We start from the raw sequence: 24,808 nt of genomic DNA, 5'->3' as shown, positions 1-24,808 counted from the left end.
GACGTATGGCTGCAGTTATTCAAGCCAGAGGGGGTAATACCCGTTACTAAAAAGAGTTTTTAATGTTTAAGGCACCATAAAATGAAGAAACAGCTAAACCAAACGATGCCATAGTTATACGCCCTTTGTAATTTTTTGTAAATTTTCTCATCAAAGATTTTTTTTCAAATGTTGTCGTATAAGGTGCTAAATGAAACATTATTTTGTTTAAATGGGTTTTGTTTCATTTTGAAATAATTGGCAACAAAATACAAGCAAATATAGAAGTGTCCGGTTTTTTTTGTCCCTGAGTGTATTTGTAAGAAAATGAATTAACACAGCAAATACTGTTACATCACAAACAAAAGATATGTGCCTATGTGTTGGTAAAACGTCAGCTCTATAGCTTCAGTAGATTTCGAGATAATTTAATATTCTGATAACAGAAAGTTGCGCACCAATATCACCTAAAACCATAATGCGATAAGAGTTGTATTATGTAATATTAGTTACAGTTAAAACATACACCTAGGCAACTTTGCTTTGTATTATAATATTGTTTTGATTACTTTTATAAGGCTAAAGATACCATCAAATTCTATTTCAACTTATCATGTCATATTCAGTGTCTTTCTTTGGGATAACACTTTCTTTATGAATGACGTGTTTAATTCACTTAGTACAGTATAGTTGTAGTTATGGAATTTGTGTGAATATTCCTTCTTTATTCTTTATTATGTTATTAACGTTTAAAACACAACTGCAATATTAAGCTAAGAAATAGGTGTTAGTACTTTTGTTTTACAGACAATATAGAAAATAACAAACAGAAAGAAGCCATATAAAAATAACGACATAAAATTTCACGTTCCATTTGAAGTTTGTGCACCACTGTTTTCTCAATCCAACAGGCTGCTTATTTGTCCTAGCATACCTAGCGCTTGATGCCCGAGCACGACGTCAAGGTCAGAAAAATGCGCTAGCTTTGACATCACTGGTCTAGGTAGTTAACAAGAGAACATAACGATATGTAAACATCAATAGAACGTCTCCGGAATCACACTGGCCAAGTCCTCGTTAAGAATAGTTAGCAACTTAGCGAGCTTTGTATCACACTCCAGGTGATCATAAAACTGTGCACGGAGTCCTTATAAGTATACTGCACGTACATATACAGTACGGGGTACCTCTAATTGACTTAATACTCTGTTTAAGAATCTCTTGTTCACTGACTATTTATTATAAATAGTGATATCATGCTTAAGGAATTTTTTGACGTAAATATACTAATTATTACTGTCGAAAGAACTTGAAATAGAAACCTTTTAAGCGGTAGAGAAAGCAAGAGCAGGAGCACAAAACAGATGTCTATTCTAGACGGTCTGGAGGTTTTCTATTGAAATGAAATAATTGCTCTTGTAACCGAGAAAACTATTTTTATACATTCAATATAAAACGTACGAACACTAAAAGATGAAGGAATTTTCCAAACACAATAAGAATACATTTGAATATTTCTTAAAAACTCCCATCAGAAAAATTTTACAGACTTGAAAGGAAGGATGTGTTAGGGTAAAATAGGATGTCTGGTAATCTTACCATCTCGCTCACTTATGTAATTTGGTGTCCGACCTCATAATTCTGTTTGGCCATGACCTGCTGTGAACAGACTCACAGCAAATTTTTCTGTAACCGACCACTCAAGATAATGTAGATTCACAACACCAAAGCCACTCTTCTGAACAAAACTTCAAGAGGGACACAAAAATGGGTAGGCCTAAATGTAAAAATCATGCGTCTTTATCACATGAATAATCAATACCAAGACGACTACATTAATTTTATGACTTATAGTACTTAGTAGGTATTCATGCCAAAAATCGCTTAGAACAGAGGTTCCCAAAGGGTGGGTCGCGACATAAACGAAACATAAACATAAAGAATATTGAACATAAGAAAAAAATGTTTCAGTAGTTAAGTATAAAGTACTCGTAAAAATATAATTAATGCGATTAATATGCCTGCTTTTCAGAAAGTAGTTTCTCAATCTGGACTCAGCATTAATTAATCCATTAATGTTATCTGTAGCTGTTATAATGTTAACATTTTGACCTTGCGAACTATTATTCAAAACGGATTAAGTGCATTTTTATGAAAGGACTAGGTTAAGTTTTTTATCCACCGATCTACAGACTGAGCTTGTTTTCAAGTGATATACACAATCACACAAACTTTTAGACAAGGATTGACATTGTTTTGGTAGAAAAGAAGCTTAAAATGTGATAGAAATCTAAAAAAAAATCATATATAATATACGAGTATGTACAAATAACAAAAATGACCAAATGGACTGAGTGAGTTTTGGGATCACATTCTTTAATTGGAAAATACATTTGAATATATTCCGATTTCTCGTCTTGTACATTAAAAGTCAGGTAGGCTATATTAAAAGTTCTGTTCTTAACTGTAAAACTCTTTCCAACACGTTACACTAAGAAAGCCATCTTCCATGTGATAAAGACTATTTTCATATAACGAACCTATACCTTCATAAATTTTGCTGAAAATACGAGTTTGCAACGCCCTTCCTTTGATAGAATTACCCATTTTGTATTGAACTATTACCGCAGCGCCATGGTGGTAATAATTTCAAGTTCTATAAATGATGTTTACCTAATATTTCGTGTAATTCTTGCACCATAGGCCTATATAATTCAATTTGGTCATACTTTGGGTGGTATCCACTGATTTAGAGTAAAATTATCATTATTTTCGATTTTACAAGGATTTATATTTTTCGAATGGGGTTTAGTACCGGTACGGCAGAGGAAGAAAGTCTCGCCCAAAAGTGGGTCCCACCTTCAGAAAGTTTGAGAACCACTGGCTTAGAATAACTGTCACATTTGTACCGTTTAAAGGATTGCCATGCGTCTAAAAAAATTAGAACTGCTTAGATTTTTTTACCTTAACAAAGTCTTCTGTCAGAATATTCTATTTCACTCAAAATTTCGATTTTACTGTCTTTCATGTTTTCATCTTTAAATTTGTCTTTTAAAGAATGTAATTTATAGCGCTTGAAAACTAGCATACATGTTCTATCAAAATATGTATGTAAGAGCTCGCATATAAGGTGGAAGGTACATTAATTCATAGAGGTAATAGATCAATTCAATGCGAACTAGTTTTGTCTATTTAACTTCATTCTCTATATTGTACGCTAATATGCTGTAGACGGTATAATATACACTGCATAATGAATACGTCCGAATTGATAGCTCACTCAGTTCGTGAGTAAAAACACTTATTGTTGATACAGTACTGTATTTTGATTAAACAAAAACCCAATGAAAATTATCAAACTCAAAATTGCAATATTTCCTATTTTACGTAAATGGATGAACTACTTTTCTTTCCTCGTATACCTAGTAAAGTGATTTGTTGTATTTTACGTCAGTATTATCGAACTCCAGTCGTGGAAAGGGGTAACAAACGGTGTTTCCGGTTCTCAACCGTTAATCCAAAGGAATAGGTAGGTTAATATTAGAAATGTTAGTAAAAATAAAATTATTTCTCTGTATATAAAATCCTGCAAGAACATTTATTGTGGCGGACGGCGGCTTCGACGTCACGCAAACACATGAGATGACCTATTTTTCGCAACGGAGATGATAATGGAAGAGGATGTGTAAAGTGTTCGTAGAGTAACGAAGGAAAAAAACGGAAGAACCTCGAGAAAACCATAGTTACCTTGGCTTTGTCTACCACAAATACACTTTCACAATGTCTAGATTTTAACTCATGTCCGCGGCCATCGTAAACGAAAACTCTGCCAATTGAGCTTCCAAGGTTGCCAAATTTTGAGAGCTTAGGTCCATGCATTTTCTTTTATTTTAATAATAATAATATTCATTGAGTACTTACATTGAAAATTACCACAATGTATTACCGCGCATGAGAGGACTAATATTTGAAATGTCATCTCCAATAAAACTTAATTTAGAATGATACAACAGTTTGAAAATTGAAAGTGAAGGGCGGCCTGATATTGCACGGATTATGAATAATCCCATTAGAACGCCTGTGTGGGTCAGTTTGTGCTTTAAATTGCACAGATGTGAGACAAAGAACTTCGTTAATCTGGAAGCTGTTAACCCTCCACTTTTTATGCTGTTTTATTGAAATTGGCTGCGATAAAATTTGGACTATTGAGCCATCGAACGTGAAAATTAACACCAACGCATTCAGACTGCTGTTGAAGGATTTCATAATCACAGCCAGTCACAGTTTGTGTACAGGAATGTATTTGAAATTGCTCGTTTCTGGATAGAAAATAAGACTTGTAAATATTATCACGTGTAATAATAATAATATCAATATTGTAGTCTCTACTATTATCACGATAAAAACTCGTAAGTAATAATTTCTTATACATACATACATACATACATACATACATACATACATACATACATACATACATACATACATACATACATACATACATACAGAATGTTAAGGAGAATTCAGAGACAATTGGCCACACACATGTGTCCTGACCAAGAGCAGGTCTTTCACTGCAAACCCAGCATTCTCCAATCTTTCCAATTTTCTTCCCTTCTCTTAGTCTCCGTATACGATGTACATATCCTAATGTCGTCTATCATCTGATATCATCTTCCGCCCCGAACTCTTCTCCCGTTCACCATTCCTTCCAGTGCATCCTTCAGTAGGCAGTTTCTTCTCAGCCAGTGACCCAGTCAATTCCGTTTTCTTTTGCTGATTATTAGTTTCAGCATCATTCTTTCTTCACCCAACCTTTCCAACACAACTTCATTTCTTATTCTATCTGTCCACTTCACATTCTCCATTCTTCTCCATATCCACATTTCAAGTGTTTCTAGTCCTTTCTCTTCACTTTGTCGTAATTCCCATGTTCCTGCATCATACACGGCCACACTCCATACAACGCACTTCACTAGTCTCTTCCTTAGTTCTTTTTCCAGAGGTCCGCAGATGATGTTCCATTTTCTATTTATAAGCTTCCTTTGCCATTGCTATTCTCCTTTTGACTTCCTGGCTGCAGCTCATGTTATTGCTTATTGTACATTCCAAGCATTTGAAGCTGTTCATATGCTCTACTGCCTCATTTAGAATTCGCAAGTTTACCTTCTTTATTTTTCTTGCGACAACCATAGTCTTCGTGTTGTTTACATTAATTTTATCTTCATTCCATACTGCTCACAGCAGTCATTTAGCTCCAGTAGCATATCTCTTGCTATCATCTCCTCTTCTGCTGACAACGCCATATCATCAGCATATCTTATCCACTTTATTCTTCTTCCTCCTACTTTTATCCCTCCCATGTTCTGAAAACAGTTCTTTACTAAATCCTTCAAGTAGATGTTGAACAGGGTAAATGATAAAGAGCATCCTTGCCGTACTCATCTCCCTATTTCACTTCCTTCAGATCCTTACTTTGACTCGTTGTTTCATATATACTGTAGGTTACTGAACAGCATTCTGTCTTTCCAATCCACTATTTTCTTCAGGATGTCCATCAGATTGTTCCAATCTACTCTGTCAAAAGCCTTTTTTAGGTCCACAAATACTATACACACTTCTTTATTCTTCTCTAGGCATCTTTCGTATATTAATTGATAAATTATAATTCTGATGCCAAGAATTTTGAAATGGTTTTTCTTAAGTGCCGCAATATTTTAATTTATCTGCAGAAATTAGTTTATTATTATTATTATTATTATTATTATTATTATTATTATTATTATTATTATTATTATTATTATTATTATCATTATTATCATTATTATCATCATCAGCACCATCATCATATTAAAACAAATCCAGATAATTTACTGTAGATTAGGCCTACTTGAACATACAAATTGTAATGTACGTACAAAATGGCTTCGTTCACTGGTGCTGAACGTGCTCGCTGTGTGTTTTGGTTTCAAGGAACAGAGTCTGCGACTACAGTGCAACGTAATATTCGTACACAATAAATGGGAAATACAAGGAGAACTAGGGGAATACAAGGACAAGGGGAAGATAAGTAGAACAAGGGAAATAACAAGGAAAATACATGGGAAATAAAAGGAGAACTAAGGGGAACACAAGGAGAACAAGAAAAATAATAAGTAGAATACACGGGGAATACAATGGGAATAAGGGGAATACAAGGATGCCAAGGGGAATACAAAGAGAACAAGTAAAAGTCATCCAAGTAGGCCTACAATTTACTCTTGGCACAGGACATTTGTTGAGACTGGTTGTTTTGTGCGACAGACAAATCTCCAGGTCGCCGTGTACTTCTGATGCTGTTGTTGAACAAGTCGGGAGAACTTTACCTGTAGACCCAGAAAATCAACGAGACATGCCTCTCGTGACATTGGTATACCACACTTGATGTTTGGCTGGTACTACGAAAACTCAGTAATAAGTGATAGAAGTGTATCAATACATGCTCAAAATGTTCCTCATTTCGCAGATTGACGAAGATGATCAAGATGGACGCATTCACTTCCAACAAGATTGGGCACCACCTCACTACCACCACGAGGTTCGTGGATTACTTGATCAGCGTTTCCCAGGTCGTTGAATTGGTCGTGTAGGGCCAAATGCATGGCCACCTAGCTCACCAGATATGGCCCCCCTCGATTTTTCTTGTGAGGGCTCGTCAAAGATCTTGTGTACGTTCCTCCTTTACCTGCCGATCTTGCTGAGCGAGAACTTGAAATTACTGCAGCAATTTCAGAAGTGACCCCTGATCTACTGGCTCGTGTGTGACAAGAGTTTGACTTTAGGTTGGATATCTGCATATCGCAAACGGAAGTCACATCGAACAAAAATAACTGCTTGGTAGAAACTTGATGTGTTTTGTTTTAAAATTACATCTTAACCATTCTGTAAGTTAAGTGGATAAATTTCTACACGTTTATAAAGTTGTAAAGTCCATTTTTATACACAGTATACTTACATATATACAATATACCATAATATAATAGTAAATTAATATATTCAAATTTGACAAAGTTCGCACGGGATACACCGTGCCCCGCTTAGAGGGATCAAGTAATAAATCCTCACCACTTAAAATCAGATAAAAATATCGTTGTGATTTACATCTGACAAGACAGAGAAACTGTCCAAGTTTATGCAACAAAATCTGAAAACAGTTGCATGCGTAATTTTGTTTATGCGTAACCTTCGTTTGTTTGTGGCTAGAGCGATAAAACAAGCCTAGCGCCATTTTGTAGGAGAACATGCTATGGTAAACATCATGTGGACAATACAACAGAAAGTTCAGTGTGTGCTATGTCTTGCAGAAGAAAAAGCTGTTACGCGAGTCATTGGACCATTCTTCTTCGTAGAGGCTACAGTCTCAGGAAATGTGTAGGGCTATCTGGACATGTTGCGGAATTTTGTTTTTGACCAACTTCTCCCGGGATCGTTTTTTCAGCAGAACGGGGTCCCATCCCATTATCATCAACGGATGCGTGAGTTCTGGATGAAAATTTCCCCGATAGGTGAATCGGAAGACGAAGACCCTTTGTCTGACCACCCAGGTCACCTGATATGATTCCCTGAAGTTTTTTTTTTTTCTGGGACTTTATGAAGGATGCTGTGTACCAAATAGCGTATTCCGAATCTCACCGGACCAGTGGACAACAATGACGTCATGCTGCAGCGAAATAGGAACAAAACTGCTGGAAGGTTCGATGGCTGTCATGGCGGCTGTACGAGTTGTCTGTGCTATGCTAGCAAGATTTTGCGAAATTTCCGTACTGTCATCTCGTTCAAAGAAAAGAGAGCATAAACAATTTATTTCTTGAAACGGTAGTAATAACTGTCTGTTGATATGTTCGCTCATAAGTCATTAACATATTGTTTTTACGTTATGCTCATTACAAACAACACAGCAGAACCAAAGCAGAACACACCGCCATGACACAACAGTGCACGATGTCATTCGTCTGCTAATTCCCGCTCTATACAAGAACCAATCAGATGCACTGATGGCAGTTGATGGAGAATGCCACCACCTCTGCTAGCTGATGGAACCGGTGCGACATCAGATTGCTCAGCGCTGAGATTCGGACTACGCTCAATAAGGCAGAGCTAACACTTTGAAAGAACTGAGGCAATGCATCACAAATGCAGCTGCACTAGTGACTCCACAAATGCCACAGAACACTTGGCGGGAGGTTGAATACCGTATAGATGTCTGCAGAGCAACTCAGGCGCACACAACGAGTTGAATTCAGCATTCTCCGAAGCTCGGAGAGTTCTTACATCAAGTTATGTAAAAAGTTATGTTAATAAACCATTATTTACATTTGAAATTACCACTTATTTCTCGATCCCTCTAAGCAGGACATGGTTTATATTAAAACAAAATAATCAAACATAAAATTCTAAAAATACTAGTGGCTTGTGCAGCAAATGCTGCAAACTAAGTTCATTAGACATTCAAATAAACATTTTTCAGATTTATTTTCAATGACGAATACCAGACATTCTGAAAGTTATTTGCTTCCATAACAATGAAAGAAACTCTCTCTCTCTCGAGCCAATACTGAAGATAACCACGTATATAAATATCTACACCACACCGCCATTAAATATATGAAAAAGACCCAACCCCACTTGATTAATAATTATAAAAATATTTGATTTTAATAATATTATTATCTTACGTAAGTTTTATAGCTTTCAGTAACATATACTATATAGCCGCCACTCAGTAAAATATAGAAATCAAAATCTAATTTAAGTTATTCTCTACATCTACTTACATAACCCCCAAAACGTTTCACTTTCATATCATCAATATAGCATTAATATGTATAATTAATGAAAAATAGTCACATCATGGCATTAACTACAATAATATTTCATTTCTAATGGTAATAATGTCATCAAACCACCTCAAGTTTTGTAGTTTTTAATATCCAATACACAGCTGTACCCAGAAAATTACACACCACAGAATCGAACCTGTAAATTATTTTTAGTAAGTTTTTTTTTTTTAATAACCAATTTAATTTGAGCTCTAAATATGTCAGGATTCTTGCAGATCACGGCCTTCGTGTAATATTGTTTACTGTAGTATGTGTTTTGTTTTATTCTGAAATGCAACACGGCCGACTTGATGCTCGCTTCGCTTCTCCTTTACAAAAAAGCGAAGGGAATATCAAGTCAGCCGTGAATGCTATTAGCTAGTTCTCAAAACTGACGACAGATGGATTTTGGAAAATAGGAAAATTATGTTTAAAAATTGACATTTCACTGAAAACTACAATTTTTCCGAAAAATTTTGAGTTCCAAGCTTCAAAATGAGGGGTCATTTATTAAAATCCGTCCAGCCGTTTTCCCGTAATTTCCATTACCAGTTAAAATTATATATATAGATATGGTCTTCTCGTCTCATAAAAAATTAAGCTATTTAATTGTTATTTCTCGGCTCTGATTTGGCCTATAGGTATTAACACTATAAATTCACAAGTAGTGATCTTCCTAGCTATGTGGCCAACATCGCATAAGATCATTGCTAGAAACAATATAGAATTATGATAAGTTTTTTTTTTTTTTTTTTGCTGAAATATAAATTTCCACTGTCCTCCCTGAAGCCCGAACCTAGGTCTTCTTTCTTTCTTAAGAAGCACACACTGCTGCTCAGTTGTTTTCGTGAAATCTATATGCATAGAAGTTGGAAACTACAAGATGGGAAACGCCCTTCTAGACTTTGTTTCATAATCTCTCTACGAAATAATTTTTGTAGAAGATTTCGGTATAATATTGAAACAATATTTTCACATAATTTCCCAGTCTTCAAGTACGCTCAACGAATATTCACCAGAAAGAGGCACGGACTATAAAACCCACACGGAATTATAATCTCTTCCAAAACACAGCACGCGTACGAGAGGATCATAGTCAACAAGGCAACGGCTTTGCGGGGGATTGTTCTCGAGATATTCCGAGCCATTCCTGCCAACTTTCTAAAGTTAGTGGAAAAATGCAATTCGTTTAGAAAAGTTTAGAACTTAGAACTTCAGGATTATTAGCTTTATATTCATTTAACATTAAATTACGTGGTGAAAAGTGTTAACGTAAGCTAGTTTATATCGGTAATGATTATAGAATGGAGGTCGCCTCAAAGATTATAAATTATTATTATTATTATTATTATTATTATTATTATTATTATTATTATTATTATTATTATTATTAGTATTATTATTATATTTAACTAGATAGGTATAAATTACGAACTCAGAGATACTATTATAATGGGACATCAACGACTTTTAAGTAAATTAAACACATGTGACTTATCTCATGTTAAAATAAATTAAACTATTATCCCTTACAATGATAGAGTAAAAAAATCTAGGAATTTATATGAACAAAAGTTTAAGATGGAATACTCAAATCACACACAGATGTAGAGTAATTTTTATGAAAATTCACACACAAAAAAGAATTCGAAATTTCCTTTCGTTGGTTCTCAAGAAGAATTTAGTGCAGTCGCTCTTGATGCCTCATTTTGATTACTGACACACTCTCTACACTGACCTTAACAGGAGACTGACAGACAGACTACAGCGTATTCATAATGCATGTGTTCGATTTATTTGCAACGTCCGTAGATCTGACCGTATCACACCTTCACTAAATATGCTGTCCTGGGTCCGTCTCAAAGAGCGAAGAACTATTCACTCTCTCTCTTCAGTATTCTTCAAAGCTCTACCCCTAGCTACTTAGCTTCTCGTTTTCAACATTTGTCCTCATATCACGAAATAAATACTCGCTCATAACACCATATCACACTATCCATTCCAAAACAATACATCCTTCTACTCTTCATCTTTCACCGTCTCGCAGCTTACAGTATCTCTGGAACTCTCTACCACAACATGTCAGAGACTATCGGACATTGTCTAGTTTCAAAAATAAACTAAAATTGCACTTTTTCAATTCAGATTCCTTTCAGTTATAAGCCCTTTTCTCTGCGATAGTTTTGTAAAATTATAACTATTTCTTTTCCTTCCTTTCCCCTTTTTTGTTCTCTTGATCACCAGATGAATTTATTATCATACCCATTTTATTGTGAATTTTATTTAATTTATTTCTTTTTTTTCTATTATTGTTTTATTACATTCCATTTTGTTATATTCTTCCTTAGGTTTTCCATATTAACTATTTGTACTCATTAAGTTGCTTTTACTATATTCCAACGTATTTTACTTTCTTTTTTTCTATTATGGTATTATTTTCATGTTGTATGGCATCGATTTTATTATGCTATTATTATTATTATTATTATTATTATTATTATTATTATTATTATTATTATTATTATATTTTTTTGTAATATGTTAGTATTCTGTTCTTTAACTTTTTGTTAAATTTTCATTGTTTGTATACTTTGTGACCTGGTAGAGTGTAAGAGAAGGCCCTATGGCCTTAACTCTGGCAGTATAAATAATTATAATTATACCATACCAACAAATCAAACTTTAATATAAGGATGTTGTAGTATTTTCATGCACTTTGTTTTATATTTACACACACGACATAGTTTGAGCATTTTTAAATCATGACGAATCCAAGATAAAATATTCCCGTTTTCTTCTTCTGGATTTTGAGAACAATTTTCAAAAGCTGTTGATAACCTCAAAGAGATTATAAAAGACCACGAATAGTATACTTTGACATCTCTACAAAAAGTAAATAAAGATAATTTCTTTTAAAAGCCTTATAAACATAAAATGTTAATACAGGGTGTAAGGGGTATAAGTGCCGTCCTTTTCACAGTCGTCGGGGACGGTCTACAGGATCAAAAATGTCCATACAACATAGGGTCAAAACTTGATAGTTTTCCCAGGAAAAAATATTTCTTCTCTTATTTTATTCGCGTTATACTGCTTATATCGTTAGTAAAATTACGAAAACAATTACATCAGTAGATATATCGAGCAAAGAGTTAATATTAGTTTAAATACATATTTGTGTGTTCTATTACGTTTTAGTGAAATTAAATAAAAATGCATGCTTAAATTTGTTAATATTCTGGCGTGAGAGACGTGGCAACGTGTTCAGCAGGCAGTACTCTGCACAGACGTAAGTACGAGTCAGCTGAGTTCAAGCTCCCTGTCCATAGCTCTACTGCCGAGCAGATGACAGTTCAGTACAGGGTATTGGGTAAACAACTTACAATGTCATTCACAGTTTAGGAATATCATATGTTATTAATTTATGGAGAAAGTCGTCGTAATTCAAGTGAGACAAGAAAGATGTACCGTCAACGTTTTCCTCAAAGAAGGTTACCTAATCGGCGAACTTTTGTAGCAGTTCCCCAACGATTTTTAGAAAGGAGTCTCTTACCCCGTTTCGAAAATCACACAACCAGAAATTTGTTTACAAATGATACTGCTTTATGGTAGCGGGAGAGATAACAATTTTGCATTGGAAAAAAAGTTCGTGTGATATTGTGCAGAAAACCATTATTTTTTATTTTTTAGACATACAATAAGAAATTGAAAATTGACATCTCGAAACTCTCACTTTTGACATCTACAACCAAAAGAAGTGGGCATGAATAATTTATGAAAAAAAATCCAAGTTGTCTGGCAGCATAAATAGATCTGGGTACCAGCTATTCTATATCCGCACGTTAAGGAAACCACACGGTTTGAAGGCATTTCTAAAGTCAATTTATTGATAGCAGTTTTTTTATCACAATTACAAACTCTGAATTTCATAATTACGTTACCCTCTATGCTCGGTATCATGAAAGAAAAGTAAACTTGTTAAAATTATACACGTGACAGACGAATATTTCACAGAACAAATTTAATTTAATTTTAATGTCAGCCATCATTTTTCTCTGTAACATTGTTGCACATATCAAATAAGTAAAAATATCTAATCAACGCTGAAACAACCGTTTATAAAATATCTGACTCATATAACAGACACAGTTGAATAAATTCCTAAACCACATTTCCCATTAGCAAAATGGAAAACATTTAAATTACCCTTAAACGCAGAAAATCCAAAAAGAGTATGTTTAATGTAATTTATTCAAGCGTGATTTTCAGTTATTTCTCTCTCTTTATCGATGTCCACTCAACGAATAAGCACGAACTGCTAACACGGTAACGAAAAAAAAATTACGAATCCCACACTGTAACTTACTACGATGGTAAACAAGCTTTACTTTTGAGGCTAAAATAGTATAACAGGAATATTCCATACTTTTTATGTTTAATAAACAGTGTAATATGAGTAACACAGACTAAAAATCGGTTTTGTAGCTCAGTTGGCAGAATGCTGATTTACAACGACCACGGCTCCGAGTTCAAGCCTCGGCAATGGAGTTGTTTTGTGATGAACAAATCCACGATTGTGGGTTTTTCTCGGAGTTCTTCAGTTTTCTCTCGTCATTCAACAACCACTCTCCACAATGTCCGTTTCATTACTATCTCTGTCCAAAAAACATGGCACCACCTGTGTTTGTGTGACGCCAAATCGATTGTTCGTCGTGGTCGTGTTCCTCGTAGTTTATCCTAAGATTGATAGATGGCATTGGTGGTGGGTTCTAGACAACTCATAGATCTGCATAAGAGGTAATGAAGCCCTCTAAGTCATGATCTCACCTCTGACGGGTATAGGACGACTCAAAGATTTGTGAGGTATGGCAGGTCATCATCAGAAGTATGCCTGGAGGAAAATGTGTGGTTTGGCGAATGGTGGGGTCGGCTTATCCGGGGAACTCATGGTTTTATAGAAATTCTCTATTTCAGAAAAAAAAAAAACAAAATTTAGAGAGCAAAACGTGACATATTCTTTTGGACACTAAAATATAAGCTTATGCATACGGCTGAATTGAGGTTGTACAAGTTGAAGCTTCTGATACATGGCGTGAAAATCGTTCGAACAAATGACAAATGGAAAATGGATACAAGTAGCATGAAGGTTTTGCGTGATGTTTCGAGTTGCATCACTAAAAAAGTTAAAATAACAGAAAACAGATCAAACTATTCAAATTAAAAGAGACGATAGGGTACACGTAAATGAATATAAAATCTATATTACGTTTTGTGATTAAATGCACGGTTAAATAGAAAATTAAGTTTGACGTTTCAGCAGTCCGGCAACATCGTCGCTAAAACGTTCTACTCGCATACTAAGAAGTCAACGAACTCGGTGAATCTCCGTACATAAGCTGCCAAGCAGCCAAGACGTTGCCATGCGTTCGCTTCGTGCAATAGTTTGAATTTAGGAGTTTTTAAAATTAAATTTATACGAAAACAGTGCACGCTATTGAAATACGTCAGAGGGATTAATTCGACCCTCCCAAGTACTAACATTGTAACTCAATTTTTTATGGTTTTGAGTTGTCCTAGTTAATATGGTCTTAAATTGTTTATTTTTCTCCCAGTACTATCATTGTATAGCTCTAAACCTTCCCAATTGTATATAAAATCTTATTGTTACTCTACATTTTTGTATACACTAATGTACACGATCATTTTAAAACTTCATTTTCATCTCCTGAAAAATGTAAAAAAGTGAGTTACAATGTTAGTACTTGGGAGGGTCGAATTATTCTTTATTAGATTTCCTATCGATATGGACAAAGATCGTGACCCTACTCGCAATAGTTACCGATTAAGAGATTGTTAAACATTTGAAAAAAAATTCTGAAAAAAAAAACTATGAACTTTCCATCAATATGATATTATAGTTTTTTGTTACGTACTACATGAGCTATTTCACTTCCACTTTGTATAAGTTATGCTAATGCACACTGCTGATTCCCACATTCTTTATGTGAAATTTTTGAAAAATTTTGCGAAATATTCTGTAACCCATTTGTGGATATAAAATCCAATTAACTTGAAATTTTAACATCAACATTATTTCTTTATCATTAGTAGGCCTACACAAAACTGGTTAAGAGAAGACTACAATTTACTCAATATTTTACATTTTGTCCTTTAATATCCATGTTTGGATCCTATAAAAACTAATATCTAGTGCATATCATACTTAGTACTCATGTCTGTTTGCGGAAAATTACACTTCTCTATTAATAACATGTTGGGTTTAGTCACGCGTTATTTTTTTAAATTGTTGTCGTTCTAGCTTTTACAGTAGATTGAAAAGAAATTTTAATGCAGTTTAACCAGACTAAATGTTAAAATATTACGAGCTTTTCAGCTACATTAGCAATAAGACAAGCTATTTTACCCCCCCCCCCAAAAAAAAAAACTAAAAAGAACATGAGCTTTTCATTTTTTATACGGAGGAGGAACTTGAAGGCTTACACTGCAACCTCAAGTTTATTGTGCTTACCACTCCTGTTCTATGAATGATACTTGTAGCCGAACGGCCGCGCTCTTGTACAAGTGCAGCACACCGCACCGTGAACTGAACCCGGGCTATGTATGGATGATGATATGTGAATTAATGATGGCGAAATGAGTCCGAGGTCCAACGCCGAAAGTTACCCAGCAATTCTGCTTCAATTAGTTGAAGTAACTTGACCCAACCCGGATTTGAACCCGGGCCCGCTCGTTTTACGGCCAGACGTGCTAACCGTTACTCCACAGCGGTGGATATCTGAGCTCTTATTCCACTTCTTGTTGAATACCTTACAGACGGCTAATTTCATATTAATTCGCCAAAAATAATTCATGTTCATTGGAATACTCTAATTTTTTTATTAAAGGTACTTTATATTTGTGGCATATTTAATTAAAAAATCATTTTGAGATAATTCATTCGTTATCACACAAGTACGTAGTACAAAATTACTCCCAAATAATAACTGAATCTATGATTACAGAAAGGACATGAGTCGGCCTTTTGTGCAAAAACATATTTTTTCTGCGATAGTGCGTAAAGTTGCATTTTAGTCACTGTTATCAATACGTAAAGAGAACCTTTAAAACACTAGTGAGTAGAAAGTAAGTAATCACTTTACGCAATGCTATTCATTTTATGCGCTGCCAAAGAAAATCCAATATTCAATGTACAAACTTCATTCAGTAAGAAATTAATGCATTAAATCGATCTTTCATGACGTAAATATTACACGTAACACAAATAAGCAACATATTTAACATCCTTATTTCATTTTAGCCCGTATTATTCTAAAGTTACATAATATGTAATACTCACTGCTTGCGTTTTTTTAAGTATCTGAAGTAACTTCACTTTTCATCAGTCTAATTGGCTATGATTCCATGGTTACTTATTTCTTTATGGTTCTGAGTTCAGAATACTGTGTTAAAGTCAATAAATTGCTTACAAGAATTTCTGGAAGAGACTCTAGGCCTAATCAGAAGACTAACCTATATTAAGTTTATATTAATTGTGTAATTTATATTAAGTTTATATTGTGTAATTGGTACATTTTATTTACTCTCTGACAGCGTTTTGTTGATTATGGTCGGTTTAGACGGCCATGAAATCGTGATCACAAATAAAACAAGCTATGATTCCATGGATACTTATTTATAAATGATTCTGAGTTTAGACGGCCATGAAATCGTGATCGTTTAACCTCTCCAACTTGAAATATTTATTTAATGTAAATTTGTGCTATCGTAGAAAAAACATTGTGTGAAACATATTCGAAAAGTTATCTTTTCCATCCTTGTTTCACTAACTTCACACTCGTGCCAAAAAGAGAGCCTTTACGAACTTGTATCATAAATAACTGTTCATTGAAACGTATAGTTTAAAGGTAGATCTATCATTCTGCAGAAGAAGAGATTTATTTACGAATTTGTATCAGGTGTTTTAAAGCTAATACATTTCTAGTCCTTGTATAAAAGTCAGGAGTCAGTGACTCGTACTCTGTCTGCAGTGAATGGGTGTTTTTGCCTTTAATTCTATTTGTCTTCATTTTTATCTCTTTTCAAATCTCAACAACCATATTAATTCTGAGCAAGGTTACCAGGTTTTGCGATAATTATCGTTTTGTTGGATAGTTACAGATCAAAAACGATAAGCTATTATAGCATACAAAACCCCTAAAATATATGAAAATATTATGTAATTCTCTCTTTTTTTCATTTTTATGTTTCTTTGTCAAAATTATGTTCATTGCAGAAAGGTTACGAGTAAACCATTTTTTAAAATAACAATTCAAAATTTAAATTACACTACGCAAATTATTCCCACTATTACTTTATAAATATCAATGTTACATAGTTGATCTTAGAAATAGTTTATGTTGTTCCTGAAAAGTTTACTTTTTGTGACTCATTCTCTTTCTGAAATCACCCATTCAATTTACACCATAATCAAAGCGTATGATTTAAAATAGCTGCAGGAAAAGTAACAAAGATAATAGCAGTCTGTGGAATATTTCCAGCACAATGCTGGTTATAAATTATAATTGATTAAGTCAGTTATTTTTAAATTCTCAAAATGTCAGCAGTCATGTAAGCAAAATGTATGAAAGTCACGACATTGAAGAAAATTAAATCACAATACATGCCTAAAGACAACGTTAAAATGTGCTAAAAAAAAGACCTGAATAAAACTCCAAAGAATGATTTGGTTCTAAGCACTATATGGAATCGAAACGTGAATCATGAATTGAAATACATTCTTAATATATTTGTAACAGCGAATCGTTCTGAATCCATCTAAAAGGTAAAAGGCCTTTTCTAATCAAATTCTTGATCAGTAGGTAGCACCTCGAACTGAAGAAAAACATTTTAAGTCATTTAACATAACACTGCGATATTATTTTTGAAGCAACTACTATACTTCCAAATTTCTCCCTCACGTCTCGAGCGATACAACGTTGAGGACAAAACTTGTATGTTTCTCAAAAGGCTGAAGAAATAAATGTTAATATGCTGTTGAAAATAATAAAATATTTTTCAAAACTCAATGACTGAGAAAGTCTGAAATCATCACAGACGAATGACATTGACAGCGGACAAACATCCTAGCCAGGTCGAGAGTCAATCCCACGGGCGTAACCGTCACGCAACATTCAAACTCTACGAGGTAGGCTACACCACGGCCGGTTCAATAATGTTACATTCTATTAAGAGAACTTTATATCAAATTAATGAAGTTGTTGTTCATCAGGATTTAATTTGTAAAATTAAAATTATATTCTCGTAGAGACTTTTTTCAATATAACAATTCCAAAACTTTTATCTACGAACTTCACAATAATTTAACGATGTTCTATTATTCTAATTTCATTTATATATATTTATATACAGCAGGGTGTAAGGAGTATAAGTGCCATTATTTTAACTAATCATTGTTCATGCCATAAGGAAGAAAAAATGTCCTCACAATTTTTTTCTAATTGCAATATTTAAGTATTTATTAAAGTTTACAATGTTAGGCGTTTGGCAACGTTGCTGGATGGGGAGGAGGGAGTTTCCAAGAATACAGTACAGCTCAGATGGATACACACTTACCGGTACAAAACAGATACTCTGTTCTAATGCAGGGGCCGACCGTTGATTACATAAAACGAACAGTAAATACATACTTTCAATCTCATTAACAGAACTTTATAGTAAATTCCCATTTTATTTAACAATATTGGGAATATTGGTCAATTTTTTATTGTACGTCTAAAAAATAAACAATAATGGTTTACTGCACAAAATCACACGAGCTTTTTTTTTTAATGAAACATTTTAATCTCTTCCGCTTCCATAAAACAGTGCCATTTTTTAAGAAATTTATGTTTGTTAAACAGAGAATAAATATGGGAAATACCTGCTATTATTCGGTTGAGAAGCTTTTTTCATCCAGTCTGTTATCAAAAAATCTGAAAGTTAGAATGTATAAAACAATTATATTACCGGTTGTTCTTTATGGTTGTGAAACTTGGACTCTCACTCTGAGAGAGGAACATAGGTTAAGGGTGTCTGAGAATAAGGTGCTTAGGAAAATATTTGTGGCTAAAAGGGATGAAGTTACAGGAGAATGGAGAAAGTTACACAACACAGAACTGCACGCATTGTATTCTTCACCTAACATAACTAGGAACATTAAATCTAGACGTTTGAGATGGGCAGGGCATGTAGCACGTATGGGCGAATCCAGAAATGCATATAGAGTGTTAGTTGGGAGGCCGGAGGGAAAAAGATCTTTGGGGAGGCCGAGACGTAGATGGGAAGATAATATAAAAATGGATTTGAGGGAGGTGGGATATGATGATAGAGACTGGATTAATCTTGCTCAGGATAGGGACCAATGGCAGGCTTATGCGAGGGTGGCAATGAACCTCCGGGTTCCTTAAAAGCCAGTAAGTAAGTAAGTGATTTTCGAAACGGGGTAAGAGACTCCTAGTTTCTAATAATCGTTGAGAAACTGGTACAAAAGTTCGCCGATTAGGTAATCTTCATTGCGGAAAACATTGGCGGTACATCTTCTTGATATACTTGAATTACGACGACTTTCTCCATAAATTAAAAACATATGATATTCCTAAACTGTGAATGACATTGTAAGTTGTTTATCGAATACCTAGTACCGAAATGTCATCCGCTCGGCAGTAGAGCTATGGACAGGAAGCTTGAACTCAGCTGACTCGTACTTACGTCTGTGCAGAGTACTGCCTGGTGAACGTTGCCACGTCTCTCACGCCAGAATATTAACAAATTTAAGCATGAAATTTTATTTAATTTCACGAAAACGTAATAGAACACACAAATATGTATTTAAACTAATATTAACTCTTTGCTAGATATACCTACTGATGTAATTGTTTTCGTAATTTTACTAACGATATAAGGAATATAACGCGAATGAAATAAGAGGAGAAATATTTTTTTCTGGAAAAAGAATCAAGTTTTGACCCTATGTTGTATGGACATTTTTTGATTCTGTAGACCGTTCCCGACGACTGTAGAAAGGACGGCACTTATACCCCTTACATCCTGTATATATCTCCAGAATTCTATTCTTCATAAGATAAAATTAACAAATTACATTGATAAAGCGTAGTAAAATAACTAATTAAAAACAAATGGCATTATTTAACAGATTGTCTCCTTTATTAAAATTAGCAAGAAATGCCATTATGTTTATATTAACAGACATAATTTTATTTCAATAAGTTTATGTGATATAAGACAAAATTAATAAATCAATATAAGAGTATTAACCACATGAACGACATATGGGTGATCGGTACATCTGAATTTACAAGTAATTCGTTTTCCGTCACTGTCTCTAATAAAGTCATAAACTTTAACCTCATTCTATAATAAATTAAGTTAATACAGAAATTGTAAAATTCAATATTTAACCCAATAAGATAATGTAATGTGCGCACGTAACGAAGCTGAAGAAATTTCTCTGTACACTTTCTGATTTTCATCGCTGTGAAAGGGATAAATTAATTCTGAATCAATTTAACATTAAGCTATAAACCATTACATTGAGTACAAATTTTTAATTGTAATCTTTTGAAGGTTGTGAAGATGATTTTAACTCTAAAATATGTACACAACGCCCATCACACTCATTACTTATTAATTGAGATAAGTCTTAACATAGTGGTTATAACGTCATAGGCTACAACAAATTTCTGTCTTTCATAGAGTAGCTACCTATATATTTACGATCAATAACAAACAAATGTATGTGAATATGTAAACACAAAACCTAATGTACCCATTACTGAAATAGATTCCGGGTAAAGGAAGACATCCAGTAATAATATTTGTTTAAAATACACTCTCACATCAAATAATAACAAAAGTTTACTTTTCATTTTAATAAAACGGGATAATTTTGTTACTAAATCGGTATGCATTATAATAACATAGATTAATGGAGAACTACTATAAATATATGGTCTTAAAAATGTCGCTACTATAATTTTAGCAAATTACAATAACCTGACATTTCATTATGTTTATCTGAGTACATTTCTTTTATTTCTGTAATTTTATTCTTTATGAAATAATGCAACATTGCTGTTTTCTTTATTTAAATATCTTATTATATTATATTTAATAAATGAATAACAGTCATCTAAGTATAAGTATCTGAAAGTAATTAAATACCCCCGGAATAAGTATGTAACTCAAACGGTGAAACGATGTACCTTAGATCCTTGTTCCGGGGTACCGGTTTCATTTTCATTTCAAGAAATTTTCGATACTATAAAATCAATAAATGCTTTTCAATATTTTATGCAAAATTTCACTTTTCTTTCGATAAATAATAATTGAACATTCATATTTTTGTGTACATAATTATGTACATGAATAAATCGCTATTAATTTGTATTTCAAACGTCATAGTTTTTTCCTTAATAAATATGTACGTACGTAAAGTGGCAAGTATTTAAGCACAGATAATGTGTAACAATGACAATTCGTACATACCGTTGCAATGGATCGACGAAACCAGGAGAATAAGATGGATGGTGGCACAGAATATTAAGATCTGGCTCATGGTTGGATCTTGTGCGTCTGCCGGTGTCGTGGATGCCCTTATCTTCAGGAGACGACCGACGGACAGCCAGATTTTGCAAACGGGACAAATCTTTTATACTGTTTGCAACACTTGACACGAGGGTTGGCGGGCCTGCGTGGTATCGATAACAATGACATCGCGCGGGCTCCTCCCACCCTTGCCAACGCTTTCTTTTTGCTCTGCAATTACCTAGTGGACACGGCGCTGCTGTTTCTCTGACAACCGTTCAACACCCCCGACCCCCAACTCCCACCCTTAATTCTTAACACACGCCTTCTTTACTCTATTGCAGGCTTCCCAAATTAATTTTGTTAACCCTGTCCCGAGGCAAAGGAAGTCAGTGGAACAAGCCATCAGGCTGGAAGTCACCCTGCACCCACCCTGTCGTGTTAATCTACCTGTAAACCGAGGTGGACGCAGTGGCGAACTGTAAAACTTCCATGACGTAGGTGTCATAAAAATCATATATTTGATAGCTGCAATGGTAATTGTAAATACAGAGTGATTCACGAGGATTTACCGTCACTTACGGAGCTTATTTCCGAAGACATTCTGAGCAAAAAAGTCACATAAACATTTATTCTTATTTTTATTTTTATTTTAGTAGGTTATTTTACGAACAGTTATATTACCGGTTGAACCTGTATGATTGTGAAACTTGGACTCTCACTTTGAGAACATGGGTTAAGGATGTTTGAGAATAAGGTGCTTAGGAAAATATTTGGGGCTAAGTGGGATGAAGTTACAGGAGAATGGAGAAAGTTACACAACACAGAACTGCACGCATTGTACCTTTTCTTCACCTGACATAATTAGGAATATTAAATCCAGATGTTTGAGATGGGCAGGGCATGTAGCACGTATGGGCGAATCCAGAAATGCATATAGAGTGTTAGTTGGGAGGCCGGAGGGAAAAAGACCTTTAGGGAGGCTGAGACGTAGATGGGAAGATAATATTAAAATGGATTTGAGGGAGGTGGGATATGATGATAGAGAATGGATTAATCTTGCACAGGATAGGGAACAATGGCGGGCTTATGTGAGGGCGGCAATGAACCTCCGGGTTCCTTAAAAGCCAGTAAGTAAGTAAGGTTATTTTACAACGCTGTATCAACATCACAGGTTATATAGCGTCTGAATGAGATGAAGGTGATAATGACGGTGAAATGAGTCCGGGGTCCAGCACCGAAAGTTACCCAGCATTTGCTCGTATTGGGTTGAGGGAAAACCCCGGAAAAAACCTCAACCAGGTAACTTGCCCTGACGGGGATTCGAACCCGGGCCACTTGGTTTCTCGGCCAGACGCGCTGACCGTTACTCCACAGGTGTGGACCATTTATTCTAATCTCAATATTTTCATAATTACACTAATTTAAAGTTGTTTGTAAAACACCATTATTCTATAGTTTTAAGGGTAAAAGAATATTACAGATAAAGACTGAACTATTCAGAAGTATCATTTCTTTAATCAGCTAGTATTCTGAAGCTAAAAATGTATTGTGAATTCCAAAGTTTCTTCGTACAGGATTTTTTTTTTTTCGATTTTTAACTACAAAATTAAATTTTCTTACGCATTTTACGAAACAATTGTTATAAACGACGCCACTCTTATAAATTCTTTAAGACTGTACAGTAGTGGCAAAAAAAAAAACGGACCGAACCTTGTAGCTGATTTCAGAGCCTTGTTCTCTCCAGAGCACGATAGACTGGTAACTAAGACTTTCGGGGTTCGAATCCTGCCGAGGAAGGAAACTTTTTTTTGTTCCTTATTCAAATTTATTCTCAATACTTTTCGATTGCAGCGATATTTTACTACTTAATTAACTTATTATTCCAAGAACATGAATTTTACCAGCAATCGAAAAGTATTGAAAATAAATTTGAATAAGGAACAAAAAATTTTTCCTTCTCAGGCAGGATTCGAACCACGAAAGTCTTAGTTACCAGTCTATCGTGCTCTGGAATGAACAAAGCTCTGAAATCAGCTACAAGGGTCGGTCCGGTTTTTTTGCCACTACTGTACATTAGGATGCATAATTAAACTGTAGAGAATCAACTTCCTAAAGCCGTATAATTTGTAGCAATTTTCGTGATAAGTGCGTAAGAATGATGTAATTTTTAGTTAAAAATTCAAAAATAAAATTTGTACAAAGCAATCAACAACATATTTTTAGCTTCAGAATACTAGGCTAGTAATAGTTCATTCTCTATTTAAAATATATTTTTACCCTTAAAACTAAAGAAAAAAAGTATTTTACTAACAAACTCAAATTAATGTAACTTTGAAAATATTGAGATTAGGACAAATGTTTATATGACATTTTTTACTCAGAATGCCTTCGGAAATAAGCTCCTTAAGTGACGGTAAATCCTCGTGAATCACCCTGCATATGAAGATTTCGAATCAATGCTAATAGGCATACGGTTGTCAACTCAAAAAATTACCGGTAGAGGCAATATACAAGGTGCAATCAATATATTTCCGAACTGCACTTGTATTTATTGTACCGTTAAACTTACATATGCGTGTCACTGGAGATCATTGTTTCCATGCCTGTTGAGTCAATCTATAAAATAGCGTCAGATTGTCTTTATGAACTGAGATTCTACACGTGATTTTGTCCACACACGTCAAGGACCTATTGCAATTCCATAAATCTCTCCATACACGCCTAGTGGCTAGGCGTCTTCTCTGCCTTTCATGTTATTCATTTAGTATAGATTCCAGGCGTTTCCCTGGTTCTAGATAATTTCTTCGTTTTCTATGTCCTGTGAGTTTCCTACATTCAGGGCAGTTCGGAAACTTATTGACTGCCACTTATAGGATAAATACAAGGGACACATACTCAGTTCAAGTGGGATATCCTGCGAATAATCGAAAATGATTAAGATTGAAAAAAAAAATCAAAAACGATCATTCTTACAAAATGAACTCAAGAAAACAAGAGAACGTATACTGGAAAATGTTCACTTCTAACGCGAATGATTATGGACTGGAATGATTTACCTGCAAAATTAAGAGTAGCTTTTCTATGAAGAGTCAAAGTATTTAAACTATGCTTAAAACTATTACTACCAGATAGTAGTGTAAGTTTTTTTATATAATAAGAAATGACACACATACGGATAGTGATGTGAGCTATTCTGACAGCGAAGTGTATTGTGCGAATAAAATTATGGTGTTATAGTTGCAATGAAACATTTTAAAGTAACAGTGAAGAGTGTTATAGTACCAGTGCAGTAAGTGAGATGAGAGTGAAATGAGTGAAACGAATGATTAAGCCTAACTATGTTAAATCTGTTTCATATTTACAAAATT

At 34.4% G+C, this 24,808-nt stretch overlaps 1 protein-coding gene across 3 annotated transcripts in view; it reads right to left on the bottom strand.

The window, feature by feature from the left end:
- Positions 1–21,540, bottom strand: part of LOC138702893 (cardio acceleratory peptide 2b-like) — a 94,987-nt gene extending 73,447 nt beyond the window's left edge. For all 3 annotated transcript variants that reach the window (XM_069830287.1, XM_069830280.1, XM_069830298.1), the window contains exon 1: positions 21,399–21,540. In XM_069830287.1, the coding sequence (XP_069686388.1) occupies positions 21,399–21,468 (70 nt within the window). In that variant the 5' untranslated portion in view covers positions 21,469–21,540. The remainder of the gene's footprint in view (positions 1–21,398) is intronic.
- Between the last annotated feature and the right edge of the window lie 3,268 nt (positions 21,541–24,808).

The sequence above is a fragment of the Periplaneta americana genome, chromosome 1 (genome assembly GCF_040183065.1).
Source record: "Periplaneta americana isolate PAMFEO1 chromosome 1, P.americana_PAMFEO1_priV1, whole genome shotgun sequence".
Classification (NCBI taxonomy): domain Eukaryota; kingdom Metazoa; phylum Arthropoda; class Insecta; order Blattodea; family Blattidae; genus Periplaneta; species Periplaneta americana.
This window is presented reverse-complemented; position numbering and strand designations above follow the sequence as displayed.